At 60.5% G+C, this 22,009-nt stretch overlaps 1 protein-coding gene across 1 annotated transcript in view; it reads right to left on the minus strand.

Moving 5' to 3' along the window:
- Positions 1-1,450: 1,450 nt before the first annotated feature.
- Ahnak2 (AHNAK nucleoprotein 2) overlaps positions 1,451-22,009 on the minus strand; it is a 28,021-nt gene continuing 7,462 nt past the window's right edge. The window contains exons 2-7 of the mRNA XM_046453148.2: positions 21,705-21,763; positions 21,497-21,595; positions 20,745-20,846; positions 19,937-20,087; positions 19,485-19,666; positions 1,451-19,371 (exon numbers count right to left, since the gene is read on the minus strand). Of these exons, the coding sequence (XP_046309104.1) occupies positions 2,152-19,371; positions 19,485-19,666; positions 19,937-20,087; positions 20,745-20,759 (17,568 nt within the window). The 5' untranslated portion in view covers positions 20,760-20,846; positions 21,497-21,595; positions 21,705-21,763 and the 3' untranslated portion in view covers positions 1,451-2,151. The remainder of the gene's footprint in view (positions 19,372-19,484; positions 19,667-19,936; positions 20,088-20,744; positions 20,847-21,496; positions 21,596-21,704; positions 21,764-22,009) is intronic.

Consider the following 22,009-nt stretch of genomic DNA (forward strand, 5'->3'; position numbering starts at 1 on the left):
TGCCTTGCTTGTCACTAATAGGACACACAAAGGTGATGGAGGCTGCCATCTCCTTGGTTACATGACATAGACTGCACTGTTGTCTTGTCGGGAGTCTGTCCCCTGCTAACTTTCATGAAGAGAGTTGTGCTATGGGGAGGTCCAGGTGACCAAGTACCAGGTGGCCTCCAGCCAGCCAGAAGCCAAGGCCCTCACTCACCCAGCACTCAGGGAATGAACACGAGTCAAGGTAGACCCAGCCTGCTGACATCTTGGTGGCAGCTGTGTGGGGTCCTGAACCCATGACCCACTGAGCCACACTTGGACTCCTGACTGTCAGAAATGGGGATTATAAACGTGTGTTGTCTTAGGTGCTAAGTGGTGATGGTGTCCTTTCGTAGCATAGATGACTCACACGCGGGGAACCAAGGTCCTTGAAAATCCTGTGGGGCCTCTGTACAGCCACCTCCTTCCTGGCCTCCAGCCCTGGCATCCCACTCCTGAGGCCTTGCTCCAGGTTCAGAGGGCAGAAGCCTTTGGAGCGAGGTAGACCCCGTGAGCTCCCTGGGACTGTGCCAAGCCATCTGGTACATTTGGGGCACAGGAAAGCAGAGCACCGTGGGTGGAGAATGCAACAGCCCCACTAGAGTGTGGGACAGAAGCCTGCTTCCCTTTCTAAGAGCCGCTGTGTCCCCTGACGTGGGTGACCCTCCTAGCCATCCACAAGGATAGACATGGCGGGTCACAGTGGCACAGGGAGAAGCACCCAGCGTGCTCCCACACACCTTGGCCCCCACCCTTCAGGCCCTCACAGGGCAGTTCAGGGAGTGGGCATCCTCGGGAGCAGTGGGCGCCCCAGCCACAGTCCTCCAGAACAGGAGAGAACTGTCCTCCCTCCAGAGCAAGGAGCACCTGTCACAGGAGCCTGCTGGGGCCAGAAGAGGCCTGCTACAGGCTCCAGCTGCCCCTCAGGACACTGCAAACCCAGGCCAAAGCCAGGAACGTGCCAGGACAGCAGGGAGGATGCAGGAAACCTTCAGCTTTGCTCAGCCCCCCGTGGACTCCCTTCCTGTGGGCTGCCCTGAAGGCCACTGTGGTGGAAGCAGCTTGTGAGGACAGGCCAGCATTGCCAGGGACAGCTGGGCCTCCAGCCAGGACCGCTCTGCTGTCCTGCTCTGCATGTTGTCTTCCATGCCAATGCTGCTTCCAGCCGGTGAGAGGGGTGTGTGTTGGGTCCCCACCCACATGGCCTCAGGGCCCCTGTCTCCCGCCTCGTCTCGATCTGGACAGAGGAGCAGGATGGCCACCCCTTGTGCACCCTGGATCTGCTTTCTGGAGCAGCCTGGTGGAGAGCAGGGCTGAGTGTGCGCAGGACAGGCAACAGCACTGGGGGTTTAGAACACAGGACGCGGAAGCCTTTACCACGGAATACAGCGCTTTATTGCCTATCCAGGGGCAGCTGAGCCTGGCTACATCAAGGGGTGCTGGGGCCACGGCGTGGGGCTGTGCACACTGGAGAAACTGAGGAGAACACATCGGTGTCTCGTGATGACTCTCAGGTGTCCTAACATCTGTCGCCACTTAGTTCCCATCAGGCAACCGTTGGCCATCTCCTGTGTGCCCAGCATCATCGCAAGGCATCCTGGAGCTGGCCACGAGGAGGATGTTGACAAAGGAGCCAGCTTGTACGTGAGCCAGTAACAGGTTTTCAAGAACACCGCGTGCTCCGCCTGGAGCCAGAGAACTGGCTTCACCACGAGATGGCAACGCAGGGCACAGGTTACGCCAACCGCCTCGACACCCGTGGGCACAAGAACCCTGCCGTCAGGAGCGCGGCCCCTCTGGGCGTTCCTGCAGGCCGCTTGGAGCTCATGCATGCAGACCAGCAGGCTTCTCCAGCTGTGCCTCCAGTGGCCCCACGATGCTGAGTGAATCCATACAGGTGGGAGTCTGGGCACCTCTGTGCTCCCAAAGCTTGGAGGGAGCTGGTCACGTTTTTGGTTCCATTTTAGGAAGGTTGGGCCATGTGACCCAGATGTTCATGTTCATTTCTGCTTGGTTCTCCGGTCCGTTATCCAGGTGGATGCGTGTGCGGCCAGCCCAGCGCCCCCAGGCACTCCACCCCTGCCCTCTGCATCTCTCTCCTGCTGACTGGCCGCACCTCTCTTACCCTCATTCAGTTGCGGGCCTGGGCACAGGCCCTTCGCCAACACTTTTGCTGTCCTCCAACAGGATCAGCTCTGTTCTTGCTGGGGATGCCACCATCACTCTGGACCCCAGCCTGGCACCTGCAGCCCCTGCTGCCACCTCATCATCCTCCTCTTCAGGGGAAAAACTTTCTCGGGCGTCAAAGAAGGTGACTGTTTCTTCCTGCAGCTTTTGCCCGGGCAGACCTGCCTCCTCCTCCGAGCTTTTGCCCTTCTTGGCAGGGGAAGAGGAGAACCCTAGTCTGGGAAACCGGAACCAGCCTGCCCTGTCCTGCTTCTTCTCGGGCTCCGGGTCTGGCCGTGCCCCAGGCTGTGTCTGGATGGGAGCACACCTCTGGGCGTCATCCCTGGCATCGGCACTGGTCTCGCTGGTGGAAGAGAACCCGATGTTTGGAAGCCAAGACCACAACAGCCCAGAAGACTTTTTACCTTCTGGCTTCTCTTTGGGAGCCCTGTCTTCACCTGCCAGCGGGGTCGTTGCCTCCGGGCGGTCGTCAAGGGGAAACTCGAGAATTTCTGCTGGCTCCTCATCAGAGCCACTGTCTGCAAGCTGGAGGCCAGAGCAAGCCTCACTCGGGAATGTTGGTGGCCCCAGCAGGTTGGCACTGCCGGAGATCATCTCAAATGGCTCTCCAGTGTCAGGCTGCGGATCTCCAGGAACGGTGTCTCCTCCTGGGGACCCTCCCGAGTGCTCCCCTGCTGCGGAGTCTTGAGCTGTGGTGTACGTGCTAGCCTGTGCAGGGAGCTCTGGGATTTTCACCTTCAGCAAGGAGAACCCATAGGAAGGCATCTGAACCGTGGACGTGGGGATCTCAGATTCCCGCACAATCTGAGTGGAAGAGGCCTCGGGTGCTGCCATATCAGAGCACTCTCCTTGCACATTGCTGCAAATGGTGACCCCTTGACTCTCACCCTGGGACTCCTGAATGTGCACTCTGACCTTAGAAACTGGGGACACCTCTGAGGAGAGGTCAGGGCCCTCAGGCTGCTCCCCGGGCACCACAGTGCCAGAGGCCCTCAGGAGGCTGGCTCCCCAGAGCCCAGGACTGTCCTGGAGAAGGGCCACCTCTGTGCCTGCCTCCATGCAGGGCACTGCCCTCACCACAGGAAAGAACACATCCGCCTCGGAGCTGGGCACAGGGAAGGAGAACCTGGGCACCTTCAGTTTGGGGAATGTGACTGTTAGCACAGAATCTTCCCAGAGCTGATTCACGTTCACCACGGAAACCTGGGATGGCACGTCAGTGCTGGAAGCCTTCAGTTTCAGAGGACCTTTGGGCTGGAAGGACCACATCTCTGTTCTTGCCTCTGCCTTGGCAAGGTCACATCCTCCTGGCTGGGAAAGAGGCTCCCCACGTGCTTCTCCTGGTGGAGCCAAGGGTTCAGAAGGCCTCACTCCAGGGATCTGAAGGGGAAGGGGGTCTATGGCTGGATGGGTCCCGCCCCCAGGGCTGGGCAGGCCCGACTCGGACACTGGAGCAGTGGGGAAGTGCAGCTTTAAGCTGGGGCTCTCAAGATGACACCTTGGGACGTCTGCGTAGGATTCACTCTCAGGAGCGGCCCCTTCCATCTGGGCTTCTAGGGGCCGTGGGGACACACTTGCCTCTGCCATTGACCCAGGATCGGGGGCTGCCTCTGCTGGTGTGGGGGCAGCCAGCCTGCATATCTCGGCTGTGTCCTGCTCCCGGGGTCCCCCTTGCTCCTTGGAGGAAGAGCGCCTGAAGCCAGGCACGCGCAACGTGGGCATCCTGAACCAGTGTGCCTGCGAGTCTGCCGGTGCTGCTCTGGTGGTAGTGCCCCCCTCTGGGCTTTCCACAGTGGGGACATCCTCGGGGTGTGCCATCCTCTCCCCATGGGACTGGCTCATGGAGAGGTCCCCGAGCCGGCTTTCTTTGCTGTCACCTCTGATAGCCAGGTCATGTTTGGGAAGGTGCAGGTCAGCCTTCGACAGACTCACCTCCACCTTGGGTTTGTCAAAACCCAAACTGGGAGGATGGGCCTGTGGCACCTGGACATGCCCCCCATCTCCTTCCAGGGGGCCGGCCGTCACGCCAGTGTCTCCCTGACCACCATCACAGCTGGCCCTCTCTGTGGCTTCGGTGTCGTTTCCATCTGTGGTACTGGACAATGCAGCGTCTGTGTCTCCTGGAGGCAAGCTCTCCCGCGCCTTGGAAGCCTGCCGTCTGGGAAGTGGAAGTCTGGGCATGGCCAAGGCAGGCTTCCTTGGCCTCCCTTTCTCTCCTTCCTTCTCTGAAGGCAGATGCATTTGAGCTTCCGTTGGGGGCACCTGGACCGTGTGCTGGGTATGCATTTCGTCTGTGTCCAGAACCAGGCTGAGTGTGGCGTCCTCTGGGTGGCCCCCAGGGTCCCCTGTTACCACTGCCTGCTTTTTCGGAGACCAGCTAAAAGACGGGAGCTTGAGGCGAGGCATCTTAAAGGGACTGCCCTTCCCATCACGGTCAGCAGCTTCAGCTGGGCCTCCAACGACAGCCAGACCCAAGTGCTCCTCCCTCCCTGGGGACTCAGGGACACCTGAGGACAGGGGCTGAGAGGCAGGCAGACCGGTCACCACGGCACCCTCACCTAACGAATCCACTCCCTCAACAGGGCAGAGGAGAGACAGGCCTGGGCTATCCTCGGCAGCACGTGAATCTGCCTCAGCAACAGCTGCAGCAGCACAGGAAAACCCAAATTTTGGCTTGTGGAATTTAGGAAAAGTCACCCGGGCATGGAATGCAGGAGGCTCGGGGTCCTCTGGGCCTGACTGATGCTCAGGGGAGGACACACAGACAACAGAGCTCTCAGAACCAGCAGAAGGAGCGCCCCGCTGTGGAGAGCAGGAGGCCTGCGGGCACTCGGCTCTGGAACCCGGAGGAAAGCAGGCCTCCGGGGGCTGGCTCAGCGAGGGACGCTCACTACCCGTGACAACAGGGGGCCCAGTGCGCCCCGCAGCACCGTCAGCTCTAGCAAAAGGAAGGTCAGACGTGAGAAAACTGGGACTCTCCACAGAGGAAGTGACCCCAGACACCGTGCACTCCTGCGATTCCACCCCAGAGACCTGTGAGGATGATGTTGGGGACACGCGGAGGAGGCAGGCCCCGGGGGCCTCTTCCACGCCAGCAGTACCCCGAGGGGATTTCTTATGAGGACTGAACAATTTAGAAAATTTAAAATGGGGTCTATGAAATGTCAATTCTGATTCTCGTTTTGAAAAAGGCGTGTCTACATCACCACTTTCCAACTTGATGTCTTCAGGGGCCAAGTCCCCTGCCACAACCAGGTCCCCCTCCAGCTTAGCGCCGGGGACCTGTGTGTCCACCTGCACGGAGGGCTGCTCCACATCAAGTTCAGAGGGGAGCACCTCACCCTTGGGGCTCTTCACCTCCAGCTTGGGGCCCTTTGTGTCCACCTGGGGGCCCTTGACATCCACCTTGGGCATCTTGATGCTGGGCATCTGCACCTTGGGCACGTGCCCCTTCAGGCTGGCTCCAGAGACTGTGGCCACTGGCACCTCTCCCTCGGGCAGGGCAGCCTCAGAGAGGGTCACATCCACCTCACCGGGCCCAGCCTGCAGGTGGTCGGTGGGCAGCTGGATGCTGAGCTCAGAGCTTTTGATGTCGCCCTGAATGGACGGCAGGGTCACATTGGCCTCCACCTTGGGCACCTTCACATCCACGGATGCATCCGAAGCCTTTCCTTGGGCAGACAGGCTGAACGAGGGCATCTTGAACTTGGGCATTTTGAATTTGCTGTCTTTGGTGGCCACTTCCTTGTCTGCCAGGGCCAGGTCCCCCTCTAGCTTGGCACTGGGGGCCTGTATGTCCACCTCCATAGAGGGCAGCTCCATGTCCAGGTTTGGGGTGCTCTCCTCACCCTTGGGGCCTTTGACATCCACCAGGGGCCCCTTGAGGTCCACCTTGGGAATCTTGATGCTGGTCATCTGCATCTTGGGCAGATGCCCCTTCAGGCCTATTCCAGAGTCAGGGGCCGCCTGCAGCTCTCCCTCGAGCAGGGTGGGCTTGGGGAGGGTCACGTCTACCTGGCCAGCGCCAGCCTCCAAGTCAGTGGCAGACAGCTGGCTGCTGAGGTCAGAGTCCTTGAGGTCTCCCTGAATGGAGGGCAGGGCCACATCGGCCTCCACCTTGGGCCTCTTCACCTCCACAGACGTGTCCAAGGCCTTTCCTGGGGCAGACATGCCAAAGGAGGGCATCTTGAACTTGGGCATTTTGAACTTGCCCTCTTTGGTGGCCACCTCCTTGTCTGCCAGGGCCAGGTCCCCCTCAAGCTGGGCACCAGGGGCTTGAATATCCACTTGCACAGAAGGCAGCTCCAGGTCGGGGGTGCTCACCCTGCCCTTGGAGCCTTTTATGTCCAGCTTGGGGCCCTTGACGTCCACCTGGGACTCTTTGAGGTCCACCTTGGGCATCTTGATGCTGGGCATCTGCACCTTGGGCAGGTGCCCCTTCAGGCTGGATACAGCAGCAGAGGCCACCAGAAGCTCTTCCTCCGGCAAGGTGGCCTCGGGGAGGGTCACATCCACCTGGAGAGCCCTGGAGTCCAGGTCGGTGTCGGGCAGCTGTATGCAGAGGTCAGAGCCTTTGAGGTCGCCCTCAATGGAGGGCATGTCCACATCAGCCTTCATCTTGGGCACCTTCACCTCCACCAACGTGTCCAAGGCCTTTCCTGGGGCAGACAAGCCTACGGAGGGCATCTTGAACTTGGGCATTTTGAACTTGCCCTCTTTGGTGGCCACATCCTCCTCTAATAGGGCCAGGTCCCCCTCCAAATTGGCACTGGGGGTCTGTATGTCCACCTGCATGGAGGGCAGCTCCATCTCCAGGTCTGGGACACTCACCTCGCCCTTGGAACCTTTCACGTCTAGCTTGGGGCCCTTGAGGTCCACCTTGGGCATCTTGATGCTGGGCATGTGCACCTTGGGCAGGAGCCCCTTCAGGCTGGCTCCTGAATCAGGGGCTGCTAGGAGCTCTCCCTCAGGCTGGGCAGTCTCATGGAGGGTCATATCCACATGGCCATCTCTCCTGTCCAGGTCAGCAGTAGGCAGCTGCATGTGGAGGTCAGAGCTCTTGAGGTCACCATGTGTGAAAGACAAGGTCACATCAGCCTCCACCTTGGGCGCCTTCACCTCCACAGACGTGTCCAAGGCCTTTCCTGGGGCAGACATGCCTAAGGAGGGCATCTTGAACTTGGGCATTTTGAACTTGCCCTCTTTGGTGGCCACGTCCTTTTCTGCCAGGGCCAGGTCCCCCTCCACCTTGGCGCCAGGAGCCTGTATGTCCACCTGCACTGATGGCTGCTCCACCATCAGGTCTGGGGTGCTCACCTCACCTTTGGTGCCTTTCAAGTCCAGCTTGGGTCCTTTGACATCTACCTGGGGCCCCTTGAGGTCCACCTTGGGCATCTTGATGCTGGGCATCTGCACCTTGGGCAGGTGCCCCTTCAGGCTGGCTCCAGCAGCAGGGGTAGCCGGAAGCTCTCCATTGGGCCGGGTGGCATCAGGGAATGTCACGTCCCCCTGGCCAGCCCTGGCGTCAGGGTGGGTGGCAGGCAGCTGGATGCTGAGGTCAGAGGCTTCAAGGTCACCCTGGATAGAGGGCACATCGACCTCCACTTTGGGCGCCTTCACCTCCATAGTCGTGTCCAAGATCTTGCCGGGGGCAGAGATGCTGAAGGACGGCATCTTGAACTTGGGCATTTTGAACTTGCTGTCTTTGGTGTCCACATCCTTGTCTGCCAGGGCCAGGTCCCCCTCTAGCTTGGCACCAGGGGCCTCTATGTCTACCTGCACAGAGGGCAGCTCCATGTCAAAGTCGGGGACACTCACCTCAACCTTGGTGCCTTTCATGTCCAGCTTGGGGCCCTTGACATCTACCTGGGGCCCCTTGAGGTCCACCTTGGGCATCTTGATGCTGGGCATCTGCACCTTGGGCAGGTGCCCCTTCAGGCTGGCTCCAGCAGCAGGGGTAGCCGGAAGCTCTCCATTGGGCCGGGTGGCATCAGGGAATGTCACGTCCCCCTGGCCAGCCCTGGCGTCAGGGTGGGTGGCAGGCAGCTGGATGCTGAGGTCAGAGGCTTCAAGGTCACCCTGGATAGAGGGCACATCGACCTCCACTTTGGGCGCCTTCACCTCCATAGTCGTGTCCAAGATCTTGCCGGGGGCAGAGATGCTGAAGGACGGCATCTTGAACTTGGGCATTTTGAACTTGCTGTCTTTGGTGTCCACATCCTTGTCTGCCAGGGCCAGGTCCCCCTCTAGCTTGGCACCAGGGGCCTCTATGTCTACCTGCACAGAGGGCAGCTCCATGTCAAAGTCGGGGACACTCACCTCAACCTTGGTGCCTTTCATGTCCAGCTTGGGGCCCTTGACATCTACCTGGGGGCCCTTGAGGTCCACCTTGGGCATCTTGATGCTGGGCATCTGCACCTTGGGCAGGTGCCCCTTCAGGCTGGCTCCAGCAGGAGGGGCCGCCGGCAGCTCTTTCTTGGGCAGGGTGGCCTCAGAGAAGGTCACGTCCACCTGGCCAGCCCTGGTCTCCAGGTCGGCGGTGGGCAGCTGGATACTGAGGTCAGGGGTTTTGAGGTCACTCTGGATGGAGGGCAGGACCACATCGGCCACCTCCTTGGGTGCCTTCACCTCCACAGATGCATCCAAGGTCTTGCCCGGGACAGAGATGCCGAAGGAGGGCATCTTGAACTTGGGCCTTTTGAACTTGCTGTCTCTGGTGGCCACTTCTTTGTCTTCCAGAACCAGGTCCTCCTCCATCTTGGTGTTGGGGGCCTGTATGTCCACCTGCCCAGAGGGAAGCTCCATGTCCAGGTCTGGGACACTCACCTCGACCTTGGGGCCTTTCACGTCCACCTTGGGGCCCTTTATGTCCACTTGGGGCCCCTTGAGGTCCACCTTGGGCATCTTGAATCTGGGCATCTGCACTTTGGGCTGGTGCCCCTTTAGGCCAGATTTAATGTCAGGTTCCCCTGGCAGCTCTTCCTTAGGCAGGGGGCTATCATGGAGGGTCACATCCTCCTGGCCATCCCTGGTGTCTAGGTTAGCGGTGGGCAGTTGGATGCTGAGTTCTGAGCTCATGAGGTCACCCTGTGTGGAAGGCAAGGCCACATCGGCCTCTACTTTAGGCACTTTTATGTCAACAGATGCGTCCAAGGCCTTTCCAGTGGCAGACATGCCGAAGGAGGGCATCTTGAACTTGGGCATTTTGAACTTGCCCTCTTTGGTGATCACTTCCTTGTCTGTCAGGGCCAGGTCCCCTTCCAGCTTGGCACCAGGAACCTGTATGTCCACCTGCACTGATGGCTGCTCCATGTCCAGGTCAGGGGTGCTCACCTGGCCCTTGGTGCCTTTCACATCCAAATTGGGACTTTTGACATCTACCTGGGGCCCCTTGAGGTCCACCTTGGGCATTTTGATGCTGGGCATCTGCACCTTGGGCAGGTGCCCCTTCAGGCTGGCTCCAGCAGGAAGAGCTACCGGCAGCTCTCCCTTGGGCAGGCCTTCCTTGAGAAGGGTCACGTCTATCTGTTCAGTCCTGGCAGTGGGCAGCTGGATGCTGAGGTCAGAGCTTTTGAGGTCACTCTGGTTGGAGGGCAGGACCACATCGGCTTCCTCCTTGGGCCCTTTCACCTCCATGGACGCGTCCAAGGTCTTGCCAGGGGCAGAGATGCCAAAAGAGGGCATCTTGAACTCGGGCATTTTGAACTTGCTGTCTCTGGTGGCCACTTCCTTGTCTGCCAGAGCCAGGTCCCCCTCCAGCTTGGCACTGGGGGCCTGTATGTCTACCTGCCCAGAGGGCAGCTCCATGTCCAGGTCGGGGCCACTCACCTCGCCCCTAGAGCCTTTCACATCCAGCTTGGGGCCCTTGATATCTACCTGGGGGCCCTTGATGTCTACCTTGGGCATCTTGAATCTGGGCATCTGCACCTTGGGCTGGTGCCCCTTTAGGCCGGATTTAGTGTCAGGTGCCACTGGCAGCTCTCCCTCAGGCAGGGTGGCCTCGTGGAGTGTCACGTAAACTTGACCATCCCTGGTGTCCAGGTCAGCAGTGGGCAGCTGGATGCTGAGGTCAGAGCTCATGAGGTCACCCTGTGTGGACAGCAAGGCCACATCATCCTCCACCTTGGGCGCCTTCACCTCCACAGACGCGTCCAAGGCCTTTCCTAGGGCGGACACGCCTAAGGAGGGCATCTTGAACTTGGGCATTTTGAACTTGTCCTCTTTGGTGGCCACGTCCTTGTCTGCCAGGGCCAGGTCCCCGTCTAGCTTGGCACTGGGGGTCTCTATGTCCACCTGTATGGAGGGAAACTCCATGTCGATGTCGGGGGTACTTTCCTCGACCTTGGACTCTTTTATGTCCAGCTTGGGGCCCCTGACGTCCACTTGGGGCTCCTTGAGGTCCACCTTGGGCATCTTGGTGCTAGGTATCTGCACCTTGGGCAAGTGCCCCTTCAGGCTGGCTCCAGCAGGAGGGGCCGCCGGCAGCTCTCCCTTGGGCAGGGTGGCTTTGGGTAGGGTCAAGTCCACCTGTCCAGTCCCAGCCTCTAGGTCGGCAGTGGGCATCTTGATGCCGAGTTCAGAGGTTTTGAGGTCACTCTGGATGGAGGGCAGGGCCACATCGGCCTCTGCCTTGGGCACCTTCACCTCCACGGACGTGTCCAAGGTCTTACTGGGGGTAGACACACTGAAGGAGGGCATCTTGAACTTGGGCATTTTGAACTTGCTGTCTTTGGTGGCCACTTCCTTGTCTGCCAGGGTCAGATCCCCCTCCAGCTTGGCACTGGGGGCCTGTATGTCCACCTGCCCAGAGGGCAGCTCCATGTCCAGGTCGGGGGCACTCACCTCAACCTTGGGGCCTTTCACCTCCAGCTTGGGGCCCTTTATGTCCACCTGGGGGCCCTTGAGGTCCACCTTGGGCATCTTGATGCTGGGCATCTGCACCTTGGGCAGGTGTCCCTTCAGCCTGGCTCCAGCAGGAGGAGCTGGTGGCTGCTCTCCCTCAGGCAGGGTGGTCTTGGGGAGGGTCACGTCCCCCTGGCTATCCCCAGCCTCCAGGTCGGCTGTAGGCAGCTGGATGCTGAGTTCAGAGGTTTTGAGGTCACTCTGGATGGAGGGCAGGGCCACATCGGCCTCCACCTTGGGTGCCTTCACCTCCACGGACGTGTCCAAGGTCTTGCTGGGGGCAGACACACCAAAGGAGGGCATCTTGAACTTGGGCATTTTGAACTTACTGTCTTTAATGGCCTCTTCCTTGTCTTCCAGGGCCAGTTCCCCCTCCAGCTTGGCACTGGACGCCTGTATGTCCATGTGCCCAGAGGGCAACTCCATGTCCAGGTCGAGGGCACTCACCTCAACCTTGGGGTCTTTCACCTCCAGCTTGGGGCCCTTTATGTCCACCTGGGGGCCCTTGAGGTCCACCTTGGGCATCTTGATGCTGGGCATCTGCACCTTGGGCAAGTGCCCCTTCAGGCTGGCTCCAGCTGGAGGGGCCGCCGGCAGTTCTCCCTTTGGCAGGGTGGCCTTGGGTAGGGTCAAGTCCACCTGTACAGTCCCAGCCTGTAGGTCAGCAGTGGGCATCTGGATGCTGAGTTCAGAGGTTTTGAGGTCACTCTGGATGGAGGGCAGGGCCACATCGGCCTCCACCTTGGGTGCCTTCACCTCCATGGATGTGTCCAATGTCTTGCTGGGGGCAGATAGGCCGAAGGAGGGCATCTTGAACTTGGGCATTTTGAACTTGCCCTCTTTAGTGGCCAAGTCCTTTTCTGCAAGGGCCAGGGCCCCTTCCACCTTGGCACCAGGGGCCTTTATGTCCACCTGCACTGATGGCTGCTCCACGTCCATGTCAGGGGTGTTGACCTCGCCCTTGTTGTCTTTCATGTCCAGCTTGGGGCCCTTGACATCTACCTGAGGGCCCTTGAGGTCCACCTTGGGCATCTTGATGCTGGGCATCTGCACCTTGGGCAGGTGCCCCTTCAGGCTGGCTCCATCAGCAGGGGCCGCCGGCAGCTCTCCTTTAGGCAGGGTGGCCTCGGGGAGGGTCACGTCCACCTGGCCAGCCCTGTCACCCATGTCGGCGGGGGGCAGCTGGATGCTGAGGTCAGAGCTTTTGAGGTCACTCTGGTTGGAGGGCAGGACCACATCGGCCACCTCCTTGGGTGCCTTCACCTCCACAGATGCACCCAAGGTCTTGCCGGGGACAGAGATGCCAAAAGACGGCATCTTGAACTTCGGCCTTTTGAGCTTGCTGTCTCTGGTGGCCACTTCCTTATCTTCCAGGGCCAGATCCCCCTCCATCTTGGTGGTGGGGGCCTGTATGTCCACCTGTCCTAATGGCAGCTCCATCTCCAGGTCAAAGCTACTCACCCCGCTCTTGGGGCCTTTCACATCCAGTTTGGGGCCCTTGAGGTCCACCTTGGGCATCTTGATGCTGGGCATCTGCACCTTGGGCAGATGCCCCTTCAGGCTGGGACCTGAGTCAGGGGCTGCCAGGAGCTCTCCCTCAGGCAGGGTGGCCTCATAGAGAGTCACATCCTCCTGGCCATCCCTGGTGTTTAGGGCTGCGGTGGGCAGTTGGATGCTGAGGTCAGAGCTCTTGAGGTCACCATGTATGGAAGGCAAGGTCACATCGGCTTCCACCTTGGCCACCTTCACTTCCACTGATGTGTCCAAGGCCTTTCCTGGGGCAGACACGCCTAAGGAGGGCATCTTGAACTTGGGCATTTTGAACTTGCCCTCTTTGGTGGCCACGTCCTTGTCTGCCAGGGCCAGGTCCCCCTCCACCTTGGCACCAGGAGCCTGTATGTCCACCTGCACTGATGGCTGTTCCACATCCATGACAGGGGTGCTCACTTCGACCTTGGTGCCTTTCACCTCCAGCTTGGGGCCCTGGATGTCCAACTGGGGCCCCTTGAGGTCCACCTTAGGCATCTTGATGCTGTGCATCTGCATCTTGGGCAGGTGCCCCTTCAGCTTGGCTCCAGCAGCAGGGGTAGCCGGAATCTCTCCCTCGGACAGGGTGGCCTCGGGGACGGTCACGTCCACCTTGCCAGTCCCAGCCTCCAGGCCAGTGGTGGGCAGCTGAATGCTGAGGTCAGAGGCTTTGAGGTCACCCTGGATGGAGGGCAGGGCCACATCAACCTCCACCTTGGGCCCCTTCTCCTCCAAAGACGCGTCCAAGGTCTTGCCAGGGGCAGAGATGCCAAAAGAGGGCATCTTGAACTCAGGCATTTTGAACTTGCTGTCTCTGGTGGCCACTTCCTTGTCTGCCAGGGCCAGGTCCCCCTCCAGCTTGGCACTGGGGGCCTGTATGTCTACCTGCCCAGAGGGCAGCTCCATGTCCAGGTCGGGGCCACTCACCTCGCCCCTAGAGCCTTTCACGTCCAGCTTGGGGCCCTTGACATCTACCTGAGGGCCCTTGATGTCTACCTTGGGCATCTTGAATCTGGGCATCTGCACCTTGGGCTGGTGCCCCTTTAGGCCGGATTTAGTGTCAGGTGCCACTGGCAGCTCTCCCTCAGGCAGGGTGGCCTCGTGGAGTGTCACATAAACTTGACCATCCCTGGTGTCCAGATCTGCAGTGGGCAGCTGGATGCTGAGGTCAGAGCTCATGAGGTCACCCTGTGTGGACAGCAAGGCCACATCATCCTTCACCTTGGGCGCCTTCACCTCCACAGATGCTTCCAAGGCCTTTCCTAGGGCGGACACGCCTAAGGAGGGCATCTTGAACTTGGGCATTTTGAACTTGTCCTCTTTGGTGGCCACGTCCTTGTCTGCCAGGGCCAGGTCCCCATCCAGCTTCTCACCAGGAACCTGTATGTCCACCTGCAGTGATGGCTGTTCCATGTCCCGGTCAGGGGCACTCACCCTGCCCTTGATGCCTTTCATGTCCAGCTTGGGACCCTTGACATCTACCTGAGGGCCCTTGAGGTCCACCTTGGGCATCTTGATGCTGGGCATCTGCCCCTTGAGCAGGTGCCCCTTCAGGCTGGCTCCATCAGCAGGGGCCGCCGGCAGCTCTTCCTTAGGCAGGGTGGCCTCAGGGAGGGTCAGGTCCACCTGGCCAGCCCTGTCCCCCATTTCGGCGGGGGGCAGCTGGATGCTGATGTCAGAGGTTTTGAGGTCACCCTGGATGGAGGGCAGGGCCACATCAACCTCCACCTTGGGCGCCTTCACCTCCACAGACGCGCCCAATGTCTTGACGGGGGCCGACAGGCCGAAGGACGGCATCTTGAACTTGGGCATTTTGAACTTGCTGTCTTTGGTGTCCACATCCTTGTCTGCCAGGGTCAGATCCCCCTCCAGCTTGGCACTGGGGGCCTGTATGTCCATGTGCCCAGAGGGCAGCTCCACGTCCAGGTCGGGGGCACTCACCTCAACCTTGGGGCCTTTCACCTCCAGCTTGGGGCCCTTTATGTCCACCTGGGGGCCCTTGAGGTCCACCTTGGGCATCTTGATGCTGGGCATCTGCACCTTGGGCAGGTGTCCCTTCAGGCTGGCTCCAGCTGGAGGGGCTGGCATCAGCTCTCCCTCAGGCAGGGTGGTCTTGGGGAGGGTCACGTCCCCCTGGCTATCCCCAGCCTCCAGGTTGGCTGTAGGCAGCTGGATGCTGATGTCAGAGGTTTTGAGGTCACTCTGGATGGAGGGCAGGGCCACATCGGCCTCCACCTTGGGTGCCTTCACCTCCATGGATGTGTCCAATGTCTTGCTGGGGGCAGATAGGCCGAAGGAGGGCATCTTGAACTTGGGCATTTTGAACTTGCCCTCTTTAGTGGCCAAGTCCTTTTCTGCAAGGGCCAGGGCCCCTTCCACCTTGGCACCAGGGGCCTTTATGTCCACCTGCACTGATGGCTGCTCCACGTCCAGGTCAGGGGTGTTGACCTCGCCCTTGTTGTCTTTCATGTCCAGCTTGGGGCCCTTGACATCTACCTGAGGGCCCTTGAGGTCCACCTTGGGCATCTTGATGCTGGGCATCTGCACCTTGGGCAGGTGCCCCTTCAGGCTGGCTCCAGCAGGAGGGGCCGCCGGCAGCTCTCCCTTGGGCAGGGTGGCCTTGGGTAGGGTCAAGTCCACCTGTCCAGTCCCAGCCTCTAGGTCAGCAGTGGGCATCTGGATGCCAAGTTCAGAGGTTTTGAGGTCACTCTGGATGGAGGGCAGGGCCACATCGGCCTCCGCCTTGGGTGCCTTCACCTCCACGGACGTGTCCAAGGTCTTGCTGGGGGTAGACACACTGAAGGAGGGCATCTTGAACTTGGGCATTTTGAACTTGCTGTCTTTGATGTCCACTTCCTTGTCTGCCAGGGCCAGATCCCCCTCCAGCTTGGCACTGGGGGCCTGCATGTCCACCTGCCCAGAGGGCAGCTCCATGTCCAGGTCGGGGGCACTCACCTCAACCTTGGGGTCTTTCACCTCCAGCTTGGGGCCCTTTATGTCCACCTGGGGGCCCTTGAGGTCCACCTTGGGCATCTTGATGCTGGGCATCTGCATCTTGGGCATGTGCCCCTTCAGGCTGGCTCCAGCAGGAGGGGCCACCTGAAATTCTCCTTCAGGCACGGTGGCCTCGGGGTGGGTCACTTCCACCTGGCGAGCCCTGGTGTCCAGGTCAGCAGTTGGCAGCTGGATGCTAATGTCAGAGGTTTTGAGGTCACCCTGGATGGAGGGCAGGGCCACATCGGCCTCCACCTTGGGTGCCTTCACCTCCATGGATGTGTCCAAGGTCTTGACGGGGGCCGACAGGCCGAAGGACGGCATCTTGAACTTGGGCATTTTGAACTTGCTGTCTTTGGTGGCCACTTCCTTGTCTGCCAGGGCCAGGTCCCCCTCTAGCTTGGCACTGGAGGCCTGTATGTCCACCTGCCCAGAGGGCAGCTCCATGTCCAGGTCGGGGGCACTCACCTCAACCTTGGGGCCTTTCACCTCCAGCTTGGGGCCCTTTATGTCCACCTGGGGGCCCTTGAGGTCCACCTTGGGCATCTTGATGCTGGGCATCTGCACCTTGGGCAGGTGTCCCTTCAGGCTGGCTCCAGCAGGAGGAGCCGGTGGCTGCTCTCCCTCAGGCAGGGTGGCCTTGGGGAGGGTCACGTCCCCCTGGCTATCCCCAGCCTCCAGGTCGGCTGTAGGCAGCTGGATGCTGATGTCAGAGGTTTTGAGGTCACTCTGGATGGAGGGCAGGGCCACATCGGCCTCCACCTTGCGTGCCTTCACCTCCACGGACGTGTCCAAGGTCTTGCTGGGGGCAGACACACCAAAGGAGGGCATCTTGAACTTGGGCATTTTGAACTTGTCCTCTTTGGTGGCCACGTCCTTGTCTGCCAGGGCCAGGTCCCCATCCAGCTTCTCACCAGGAACCTGTATGTCCACCTGCAGTGATGGCTGTTCCATGTCCCGGTCAGGGGCACTCACCCTGCCCTTGATGCCTTTCATGTCCAGCTTGGGACCCTTGACATCTACCTGAGGGCCCTTGAGGTCCACCTTGGGCATCTTGATGCTGGGCATCTGCACCTTGGGCAAGTGCCCCTTCAGGCTGGCTCCAGCTGGAGGGGCTGCCGGCAGCTCTCCCTTTGGCAGGGTGGCCTTGGGTAGGGTCAAGTCCACCTGTCCAGTCCCAGCCTGTAAGTCAGCAGTGGGCATCTGGATGCTGAGTTCAGAGGTTTTGAGGTCACTCTGGATGGAGGGCAGGGCCACATCGGCCTCCACCTTGGGTGCCTTCACCTCCATGGATGTGTCCAATGTCTTGCTGGGGGCAGATAGGCCGAAGGAGGGCATCTTGAACTTGGGCATTTTGAACTTGCCCTCTTTAGTGGCCAAGTCCTTTTCTGCAAGGGCCAGGGCCCCTTCCACCTTGGCACCAGGGGCCTTTATGTCCACCTGCACTGATGGCTGCTCCACGTCCAGGTCAGGGGTGTTGACCTCGCCCTTGTTGTCTTTCATGTCCAGCTTGGGGCCCTTGACATCTACCTGAGGGCCCTTGAGGTCCACCTTGGGCATCTTGATGCTGGGCATCTGCACCTTGGCCTTGTGCCCCTTAAGGCCAGCTTCAGCATCAGGGGCTGCCAGTAGCACTTTCTTGGGCAGGGTGGCCTCGGGGAGGGTCATGTCCATGTGGCCAGCCCTGATGTCCACATTGGCTTCAGGCAGCTGCATGTGGAGGTCAGGGTCTTTGAGATCACCCTGGATGGAGGGCAAGGTCACATGGGCTTCCACCTTGGGTGCCTTCACCTCCATGGATGTGTCCAAGGTCTTGCTGGGGGCAGAGATGCCAAAAGAGGGCATCTTGAACTTGGGCCTTTTGAACTTGCTGTCTCCGGTGGCCACTTCCTTGTCTGCCAGGGCCAGGTCCTCCTCCAGCTTGGTGGTGGGGGCCTGCATGTCCACCTGTCCAGAGGGCAGCTCCATGTCCAGGTCGGGGGCACTCACCTCAACCTTGGGGCCTTTCACCTCCAGCTTGGGGCCCTTTATGTCCACCTGGGGGCCCTTAAGGTCCACCTTGGGCATCTTGATGCTGGGCATCTGCATCTTGGGTAGGTGTCCCTTCAGGCCAGCTCCAGAGTCTGTGTCTGCCAGAAGGTCTCCCTCAGGCAAGGTGGCCTCGGGGAGGGTCACGTCCACCTGGCCATCCCTGGTGTCCAAGTTGGTGGCAGGCAGCTGGATGCTGAGGTCAGAGCTCTTGAGGTCACCCTGTGTGGAAGGCAAGGCCACATCAGCCTCCACCTTGGGTGCCCTCACCTCCACAGACGCGTCCCAGGCCCTGCCGACGGCGGACCCGCTGAAGGAGGGCATCTTGAACGTGGGCCTTCTGAGCCGGCCCTCTCCTGCGTCCTGGTCCCTGTGTCCCTTCTTGACGTTCTCCTCTGTGGTCTCCGCGTCTCTCTTTTGTGTGGCTCCCACTGGTCTCTGCTCCTGCTCTTCCCCTGGCAGGGCGTCTTCTGTGCCCACCGCGTGAGGTCCCCTCGTCGCCCTCCTGTCTTCGCGGGCCGTCTCCCGTTTCCCTTCCCCTCCTGCTCTAGGTGAGCTTGCTCTCCCTTCCCGACTTGGTGACCGTCCCATGGAGCTCCTTGGCGCCCTGGGCATCTTCGCCTTGGCCTCCCTCCTCTCTGGGTCCTCATCTTTCTGTGTCTCCCCCTTGTCCTGCGGTGTCTTTGGTGTCTTCTGTTTTTGTTCTTTCCTCCTTGCAGCGTCTGCCTGGGGCCCTGTGCCCACTGGTGTGTCCTCTTCTGCGGTGGCCTCCGTCCTGGCCCCCTCGTCCTCTCCTGGTGATGTCTGCTCTCCCTTCTTCTTTTCAAGTCCTTTGCCACCTTTTCCTGTCTCTGTTACTTTTTCTTTGGAAATTCCAAATTTGGGTGTCTTTAAGTCACGTACTTGGACCTGTGTTTCCGGTCCGTGTGTCTGTGAGCTGCCTGGGTCCTGGGTGTCCAGCAGGGACAGTCTTGCTATCCCCATTTCCAGACTCTGAATCTCTTCCCATTCCTGCTCCCAGCTCATCCCCCGGCCTGCGCCAGTGCCGCTCCTGGGCTTGCTGTGCTCCCCTGCTTTGTGCTGGGTGCTCACGGGTTGTGTCTCCCTTTGGCCCCTGGCAGCCATCCCTACCCCTTCTGCAGGAGCTCTGTCACCAAGGGCGTGTGCTGGAAGGCCTGGCTCCATTCCCTGCTGCACAGGCGGCCCAGCCTCTTGCCACTGTGCTCTCTCCTCGGGCCTGCCTCCCGCAGGAGCCCCTGTGGCCCCTGGCCCATCCTCCCAGGGGCCCATTTCCCCCAGCACCCCAGCAGGATGTGGCCTGCCGTGGGCCTCTCTGCCCAGTTGCCCTGCGGCAGAGGGCTCCTGTCCTGAACCCATCTTGAATCTGAAGTTCAGGAACTTCCTCCTCCTCTGGCGGCCTGGCCCTGCCTTCTGTGCCTGGAGCTCCTCCTGCAGCTGGGCCTCTGTGTCTGTGCTTGTCGGGGACACGTCTCGTGCATCTCCAGGCTCGTGTGCCTCGGAGGAACTGTGTGAACGCCGAGGTCCAGGCCCCCGCTTGCTCTTTAGGGCTTGAAATTTGGGCCAGGAGAGCCTTTCGTGGGGGCGCCTGCCACGGCTCTCCCTGGGCTTGGAGATGAGCCTCTCCCGGTCACCATCTGCCTCCAGGGTCTTCGTAGGGGTCTCTGTACACTCGTCAGTCACATCCTTGTCCTGAAACACAGGGGGAGGGAACTCACTGGAGCTGGCGCAGAGGCTGGTGCCCTGTGCACGAGGACGCAGGGGCAGCCTCTGCAGCCTCTCCTTACCTGCCGAAGGGGCCTTACCTGCTCCTTGCCCTGGGAGTCTTGCCAAGGGCCAGAGACGGCCAGTTCCTCCCCCTCTGGGGCAGGCAGTTTCCGTTTGATTCTGAACTGGATCTTGTAAGGCTCCGAGTACTGAAGTATCTTGAGAGCATCTTCATATTTAATGTTGTCAAAGAAGATGGTGGCACTAAGCAGCTGATCCCCTAGAGGACAAAGGAACAGCTCTGCCTTAGTTCCCACTCCCACCAAGTCAGGGGTACTGGGACCCCCAGCCCTGGGGCAACAGGGAGAAACGGAGGTTCTCTCCATTGCACGGCCAAGAGGAACTGTGGGTGGCCCAGCCTGGGGCAGACGAGTAGAGACATGACGGGGTGGTCCTGAATCTAGGTGTGGCCCTGCCCCCTCCGGGTCCCTTCCATGTCCCGGCCATCTTTGCCCAGATGATGGGGAAAGGGATGGATCGGCCATTGTACCTTCTCTCAAACTGAATAGCTTGGCAGCCGAGGAGTCCTTCAGCACTTGCTTGACAAAGATCCCCTGGTGTCCCCCACCTGTGACACTGTAACCACTGGCTCCTGCCTCCACCTCAGTCTCCAGTGTCACCTCTGTCACTTCCCGCACAGCCTGGAGTAGAAGCACATCAGAGCCATGGTGAGCTGTGCCATCAGTGCTAGGGGCTGGCGTCTCCCAAGAAGGGGACCACACCATCCACCTGTCACCATGGGCACCACAGGCAGAGGTGGGGGCACCTTTCAGATGGACGCAGGCTGCACTGTCCCAGCACTGGAGGCCGCCGGCTACAGAGAGCCTCAGGTAGGAGCTGCCTCCCACAGCCTTACCCAGCCTGCCAGGACTGGCTGTCCATGCCCAGCAGAGAGGATGGCCCCTGCAGGCACTGTGGTCAAACCTCCTTCCCTCACAAATGACGCACTGGGCACATGCAGAACACCCAGTGCTCAAATCAAGCAGGGCCACAGACCTGAGGCCAACACAGGGAAGGGATGCAGGCCACCCATGTTGGACATGATGGTGGCCTCTGTGTCCAGCAGAGGCCCCCGCACCCCTCAGGGTACCCACAGAGCTCTGAAGCTTCTGGTTGCAACCCGTGCAGGTGCCCGACCTGGCACCACCCCTCTGGATGGGGGCGTAATGAGGACCACACACCCAGGGCCCTCGTCACTGGGGCCTCCCGTAGCCCTGCCCTCCCTGGGACCCAGGGACGCTGCCAGTCTCCTTGCTGCCCGCCACCCTCCCTCAGCACCTTGGGTCTGGCATACCAACCTCTGGGTGGCTCATCCTGGAGAAGACCTGCGAGTCCCCCGAGGCCCGCTTCCACCAGGACCTCCGCCTCCCTGAGGAGCCTCGCCGGCCCGGGGCGTCTTCCTGTAGCCACAGGGGTTGGGAGTTACCCGCCACCCAGCCTGGGACAGGCAGGAAAGAAGGTTCCACCCACCTGGCCCTGGGTCAGGGAGAACAGAAGGCTCCAGGCAGCAGACCCCAGTGCAGAGGGACCCAGGAGCTGCAGGGTGCAGCTGGGTGCAGAGGGAGCTGTGTCCCTTGGGGGCCACCAGGGAAAAGGCAGCGCAGGGCCTCCTCCACCTGAGGCCAGCCTCAGCTCCCCCGGCAAGCCCTGTGGCACTGGAGTTCAGTACGGAGGAGGATCTCCAAAGGCAGGACGCCATCTGTTGAGGACACGTCTCCTCCCATGGCCCCTCCTGTCCTCCTCCACGGGGGCCTGTGTCCTCCCCAAAGGCTGCACATGTGCACACATCCCGTGTCCCACCATGGCCCCACACATGGGAGCCTGGGTCTGTGCCCCACCCACACGAGCTCAGTAGCCGCAGGCATCTCCACGTCAGGGGACCCAGAGGGGACAGTGATGGGCACAGCTTTGGCCTGATGGCAGCAGACAGGGCAGGGTGCTGTACAGAGACATGCATGTGGGCCTCCCACACAGGTGATCAGGAGGGAGAGCGGTGCAGGGCCCTGTGCCCAGGCCTGGTCTCGGCCTGTGAGCTCTGCCCGGGGCTCACCTGGACTCCAAAGCCAGTGCCTTCTGCTGTGCATTCGTAGACAGGGGAGGACCCCTGTGGCCGTGGCCGAATGACCTCGTCCACAGGCCCTTCAGTCACCTGGCAGGAGGAGAGAGTTGAGTTCCTGTCAGCACTCAGGCTCTTGCAAGGCCAGAAGGCCTGGGGGCAGGCTGTGAGGCGGACACCCTCCCTCCCTGGTCCCACTTACAGTGCGGTCCTCCTCAGTAGCTGCACCTGGCTCCTCGGGCTGCAGCTGCCGGCCAGACACTGTGGGAAGAGAGGCTGTTGGTGGAGACACACTGGTGGATGGACCAGATGGCACACAGGGAGGTGGACACTGAGTCCTGGGGAGAGCCACAGCCACTGGGTGGGGAGGCCGTGGCATGAGGCTGGACAGTAGTGTGCTGGAGCTGGGGAGCTCCCACACTGTGCTCAGACTTGGCAGATTTGGTCAAGAAAATAGCTACAGAAGTGAGTGGCCCGCTCCAGTGGGGGTGAAGTCAGAAGGCAGAG

Source organism: Marmota monax, unplaced genomic scaffold, assembly GCF_021218885.2.
Source record: "Marmota monax isolate L192 unplaced genomic scaffold, Marmota_monax_Labrador192_F-V1.1 WCK01_AAM20220418_F8-fsc00190, whole genome shotgun sequence".
Taxonomy (NCBI): domain Eukaryota; kingdom Metazoa; phylum Chordata; class Mammalia; order Rodentia; family Sciuridae; genus Marmota; species Marmota monax.